The 6146-nt window shown below is 60.5% G+C and overlaps 1 protein-coding gene across 6 annotated transcripts in view; it reads right to left on the bottom strand.

Annotated features, from left to right (window-relative positions):
- The window catches only part of ARID3B (AT-rich interaction domain 3B), a 65846-nt gene that overhangs the window by 12711 nt on the left and 46989 nt on the right, over window positions 1-6146 (bottom strand). For 3 of the 6 annotated variants that reach the window (XR_014148729.1, XM_081831389.1, XM_081831387.1), the window contains exons 8-9: window positions 5816-6070; window positions 4301-4399 (exon numbers count right to left, since the gene is read on the bottom strand). Coding sequence is in view for 4 of the 6 variants with exons in the window: in XM_081831389.1 (XP_081687515.1) it covers window positions 4301-4399; window positions 5816-6070 (354 nt within the window). In the remaining 2 variants the exon portion in view is untranslated. Of the gene's footprint in view, window positions 1-1009; window positions 2274-2452; window positions 4400-5815; window positions 6071-6146 lie in introns of those variants that run through there. The other 3 variants (XM_081831386.1, XM_081831388.1, XR_014148728.1) reach the window with 2 other exon arrangements.

Below are 6146 nucleotides of genomic sequence, written 5' to 3'. Positions count from 1 at the left end.
GCCCAGAGCAGCCCTGGCCCACAGCCTGCCCTGTGCCCTTCAGGGAAAGCTTCTCTTGCCTGGGGCCCTACTCCTGGGACACCTGCTGGCATCCCCTCTCTTGGGCTTTCAAGCTGCGTGGGGAAGGGGAGAGGATCCAATGACCAGAAAGCCACAGTGCACTGTCCCTGCGTCCTCTGGCTGGGAAGAGTCCATCCTTTGTAACCAAACCCCTGAGAAAGACACACTGGCCAAATGTTGTGACACTTTCAAGTGGGCCCAGCGCCAGCCAACTGGGCTCCTCCCTGGCACCAGATCCCAGACGCTCTTCTCTGCTCACCACCTGCGCTTACCTGGTGGGTAAGGTGGGAAGGCTCCTGAGGCCAGAAGAGGGTCAGGCCCCAGTGGACGGGGCTGTGTGAGTGTGTGAGAGCGAGTGTGTGGAAGCCTGGGGAGGGGAGCGAGAAGATGAAGTCCAGCAGAGCTGCAGCTTACCAGGCTGAGGTAGCTGTTTTGTGCTCAAGCTTTTGATTTCCTTTTCCTTTCATAGACAGGGCCGAATGCTAGCCGCACCAGGGCTCCCGCCAGCGATGTGGCCTGTCACCATCAGAGCCTGATGATGTCACAGTGGGTGGTGTTCTATGAGCTCTGCAGGGCGTACTCAATGAGAGGGGAGCCCTGTGTGACAACCACTCATCTTTCCAACATGGGAGCAACCTGCTCCAGCCCAGGGTCCCAGAGGAGGACGGAGTTCACAGCATCCCCTTATCCCCTGGGGCAGCTCAGCCTCTCTGGCCTGCCCCTACCCTGAGATGGGAATGCTGAGTGAAGGGCAACCGTTCTGTCCCCACCCTGGGGAGCCAGGGAGGGGTGTGCGACAAGCCTTGCTCCGGCAGGAAATGGGTCAGGGGCCATCTCCTGAACCGTGTGGTCTCAGGACCCAACCTTCATGAGCATGGGCCTCTCGTTCCACCGCTTCCCCCGCCACTGTGATCCCTGAGTCATCTCTCCTGCCTGCCTCCCCGCCTCCTCACTGGGGTCTTAGCGAAGGGCCAGAGGGGCTGGGGTACCAAATGTTTGCTCGGCTTTGGGGGTGATCTGCTTTCATTTCTTTGGTGCTACAGTAACAACAATAAAAATTAAAAACAAAAAAGTCAGCAAAACGCATATAAAAAAGATTTCAGAGATGCAAATACTTCCTGAAGAATCAAACATCAACAATTACAAATCTGAGGTATTTCAATGAACCTGACATCAGCAGGTTTGGGGATGCCGGGGCTGAGGCAGCCCCATGAGAAGGGAGGGCCCAAGGGACAAGTGGGCTGTTCTTGGGAGAGCTGGCCAACAAGGGCGAGTGAGGGCGTGAGGTCTGGGAGGGCCAGAAAAAGGTCAGTGTGAAATGGGTGCCAGGGCCTGCCTGGGCAGCCAGCCCCCTGAGGCTCTGCCTCTCCCTCAGCAGGTACCCGGTAAGCCCTGGGACTTGAGGACTGCCCTCGTGTGCCCCTTTTCCTGGGACCACTAAAAGGGGAGTATGGGGCCCTGAGGACTGCTTCAAGACTTGGATTTGAGGGACCCACACCCCTGGAACCAAACATGGTAGTCAAGGCGGGTTAGGAGGGCCCCATCCCATGCTCAGCAGAGAAAGGCCGTGAAGGCATGGTCTTGGCCCCTAGCAGCCCCACGTGGGAGTTAAAGATTGGAGGACTGAGCAGGGGAAGTGGCCAGTGACCCTGGGGTCCTGACAGAAGGCAGGGGAAGGGCAATAAATTAAAGGGGAAGGGCTGTGGAGGGCCTCCAGCCCTGTGCTGGCTTACAGATTGTCGACACACTGTGCCCAGGACAGGAGGTGGCCTGGGAACCCGGGAGGAAGCTGGACGCCCGCAGACCCCGCCCGGTTCTCCAGGGCGATCCCTGATTGGACAACGCTGCCCTGTCCTGCCCCTGCAGCCTCTCCCTGTCCCCAGAGTACAGCAGGACCTGAACGGAGCCTGGACAGACGGACACGTCCAAACTCTCAACATCTGGCCAAATGGTGTTTGACATGGGCTCCGTGAGATGAGGTAAATTCTGTGCATCAACCTCCTCCACTCTCGACAGGAGAGTGGGGCGTGGGGAGCTGGGTCCTGCCCCTCAGAGGGACCAGCTGGTGGAGGGCTCGGCGCTGGGGGTGCCCCGGGACGAGGTAGGACTCGGCGAGCAGTGGGAGCTGCTGCTGCCGCTCGCGCTGCCACCCAGGCTCTGGGGGGCGGGCCCCGCGATGAGGTGGACCACGGGCTTCTGGGCAAACAGCACACCTGGCGGGGGAGGGGGGTGCGAGTGTGAGCAGCTGAGGAGACACGGGCAGGCGTGCTCTGTCCCCGCAAGCGTGCGCTGCCTGACCCAGCGCGGGGCTGCGCTCCTCCGCACCCCGCGCTGGCCACCGCCCCGAGTCCCGAGCACCTTCCCTCAACACCTTCCCCCTTCGGGTGCTCACGGGCCGGTGAGGGGGCAGAGGTAAACCATGCTTTTGAGGAGACACAACCAGGGCTCTGCGGGCGCCGCTCCCTTCTCCGGCGGGTGGTGGGAACAAAGAGAAGGTCAGAAGGCAAGGGCGAGCAGGTCAGGAAAGGCTCCGGGGGAGAGAGCAGGCCTGGGCGCGCAGAAAGAGCAGCCGGAGGAAGGGCCGGCGTGCCAGGCAGAGCTGTGACAGAGCCGCGGCGGGGGCCCAGCAGCGTGCACTCAGGGCCGGGAGAGACGGGAGGCCTGTGTGCCTCTCAGGAGGCGCGTCTTACCCTGCACTGTGCTGACGGTGACGCCCCTGGAGGTTTTACGGGGAGGGACAAGATGAGATCGGTGTCTTACAATGCTCTCCGTGGGGCTGGGAGAACAGGGGCGATGGAGGCCTGCAAGGAAGCCACTCCAACAGCGGGGAGAGGCCCAAACCAGGGTAGCGGCGGTGCGGGCAGCAAGAGAGGGGGAGAGGGCAGAGTAGCGGGGTGCGCTCGGCTCTGCGGGCTTCCAGGAACAATTTCCTGGTTCCTGGCCTGCGCGACTTGCACACCCACTGACAAAGGGCACAGGTGGGACAGGGACTGAGGCAGGTGAGGTCTGGGGAACTTTCACCTCTCTTCTGACTGCTCCCCATTCTGAGAGAAGGAGGTGTGATCTCCTCCTTTCTCCCAAGAGAGGGAGAGGATTATCAGCTCCAGACACGGATCCCCTCCTTCCCTGCTTTCTCCGTGGACCCCCTCACAGCCCCCAAGCCTCCTAGGCCACCGAACACCACCAGATGGCAAAGGGCACCTAGGCCTTGCCTGCTGGCTCGCCTGGTCTCCTCGAGGGGCCCCCGGTGTAAGGCAGAGACTTCTGAATGTGGCCTCCGAAGCACCAGCCATGCGGTGACTGGCAGGCAACTTGGCATCACTGCTTCTCTGCAGGCTGCCTCCAGGAGCTCTGTCCCTTCCCTGGATGCAACCCTGATGCCCACCGCTGGTGGCCCAGCAGAGATCCAGAGCATGAGGCCTGCAGTGTGGTGCCCCAACGGGGCCCAGCCCCCAGAACAGGAACATTCAAAGGGACAGAACAGGCCCTGAGGAAATGCCCCCAGTGTGACAGAATGTGCAGCTTTAAGCCCCTCCACCGGGCACCTCCCAAGCCCTCTGTCCAACATGAGGCTAGCATGCCTGGGCTCTCCGGCCCCCACTCATCAAGCTGCTCTTAGTAAGAGTTGGCTGGGCTCATGCCGAAACTCACACCTAAACCAAAGAAATGGGGGTGGGGAAAGGGCTGGTTTCCAGCAATTGGAAAGACTCGGTAGAGGTGCTAAACCAACCAGCCAACAAACAAACCACTGCCCAACCAGACTGAGGACAACTGTGAAGGACTGGGCGAAATCCTACAAACAGGGGCTGCTTCTGCCGCACTCAGATTCCTCTGCTTGCAAGTCAGTCCTTGATCCATTTTAAAGAAAGGGAATGACAGGCGGTGTTTAGGGAGAGCGGGGTTGAGCCGGTCCGAGGAGAGCGGTATGTCACAGGTGGCTTATGACATGATGTTTAGGGCATGGGTAGCTTCACACTAAAGGACGGTTGTAATTAACGAGCCAGCCATTGGTCCAAAAGGGTCAGACGGAGGGTTTCTACCGTTCTGTCAAAGCTGGGGGGATCTGTCATCCAGTTAGCAACCCTCAGCTTCTGGCCGGAAAAACCACTTAACCTTTGGAACCTTGAGACTACATGCAAGAAAGCCACCCCTGGGAAGGGGGTTCAGATGGGAGGGTGACAAGCAGGGCCAGCCAGGACTGCCATGCTGTGGACCTCCCTCAGAGCTCCAAGAACCTCACCTGCATAGGTGGTGCCATCGATGTCCACAGACATGTTGATGCTCCCGATGCTGCCAGTGGCCAGGTTCAGCGCTGCAGCCGAGGCCTCTGATCTGTCTTCTGTTGGGGACAAGGGAGACAGCGGGCCTGGTCAGGCCTCCCGGCACTGCAATGTCTTCTCGGAGACTGTCCCACTCTCCTGGACTGGCCACAGCTGGCCAAGGCCTCCCACTTCTAGAAAGCATCCGTACAACCTTCTCCTGAGCGTCAGGTCTGGCAAGAGAACCCAGACTTGCCAATGTCCTATCACTTGCTTTCCCCATTTTCCGCTGAGCCACTTACTTCCCCCGCTTCCTCTGTTGTCCAAGGAAAGGGATCACAGGCAGCAAAGCACTGACCCTGGCTCCTGGCTGTGCACCGACACTTTCAGCATGACTCGGCCAACCCTAACTAAGCACCTACTGACCCATCGGGCTGGGGAACCGGAGATGAGGAAGACCCAGTCACTACCTCTGAGAACCTGCCTTTCCTTCTCCTCCACTTAAGCGGGCTGGGTCCTCAAGGAGAGGGTTTGCCTGCCCAGTGTGTGGCCCGGCACCTGTGACCCATTTCAACCTGACCATCTGTGAAAGCTGCAGGTGCTGGTACCCGGGGCCTCTGCCTGGCTCAGCCCAGACTCCGCCCTTTCACCACGCAGCCAAGAATTCTTCCGGATGAGCTGTTTTTCTCTTAGTGTCTGGCTTGTGCAGGACCAGGGGCACCGGCCCTGAGAGGGGCACAGAGCAGAGCTGTTGCCGCCAGCGTCCTTCTGCTCCTCACCTGGGGACAGGGGGGCAGGGAGTGCTGCCTGCGAATACGCACAGCTCCCTTCACACCTGACTTCTTCCCATCACATGCTTGCTGAAGTTTGTTCTGCGACAGTGTCAAGGGCAAGAACCGCAAAGAAAGTGTGGGGGCAGGGGGAGGAGGGAACAAGGGGCATGGAGTGTGTGATTCAGGAGAGGAGAAGGCAGGGCACCTGAAAAAACGAGGAGGGGGAGGGAAGGATGTCAACGATGCTACCAAACTTGTATTTCCTCTTTTCCCCTGGTTCGGGAGGGTCACAGGCAGCCTGGCCTGAGGCACTCAGGCCCCTCGTGGAGGCTTGGGGATGGAGGGGCTGCCTTCCGCCCAGAGCCCAGAGCCCAGAGCCCAGCTCTACATCCGGGGAGGTGCTGGGGGGAAGGCTGAGCCCTTTCATTTAGACAGATCAAAAGGCTGGTGAGGAAGAGGAGCACAGCAGCTGTCCCTGAGGGCCTCTGGCCCCTCCTCCTTGGACTCCTCTTTTTTGCCAGAGAACAGGGCGCTGCCTAAGGCAATTTTTGGTCAGCTTGGTGAGCTGAGATCCCAGTGGCCACAGAAGCACCATGTGACTTTCTGGCCTTGAGACCGTTCTGGGATGTGAACCCCAGTCCCAGGATGTCAACGGGCCCTGGAGGGGAGCCCAGGTCGGCACCCAGCAGGAGGGGAGGCCCTGCCCCGGGGCCTGGCGCTCACCCCTGCCGTTGATCCTGATCTTCATGGGCAGCTGCCGTGCCACGCTGAACAGGCTGCGCTGGAAGGCCTGCTGCACCAGGCGCTGCTCCTCCTCCGACAGCCTGGACGCCTTCTTCTCGGGGGGCTCCCCTGACTCCAGCCGCTCCCGCAGCTGTTCCAGCGCGGCCGTCCGGGTACCGGCCTGCTGGCCTGCCAAGGCCACGGGCACGGCCAGGCGATTTGGCACGGGCACTGTCGTCACCGGGACGCCATCACCTGGCAAAGGCACAAGTGCTGGACTGATTCACGATCCCCTGCCCCGCACCTGACAGTGGGCTCTGCCACTCCCGCC

This window comes from Leptonychotes weddellii, chromosome 9 (assembly GCF_054177405.1).
Source record: "Leptonychotes weddellii isolate Sample4059 chromosome 9, ASM5417740v2, whole genome shotgun sequence".
Lineage (NCBI taxonomy): Eukaryota > Metazoa > Chordata > Mammalia > Carnivora > Phocidae > Leptonychotes > Leptonychotes weddellii.
This window is presented reverse-complemented; position numbering and strand designations above follow the sequence as displayed.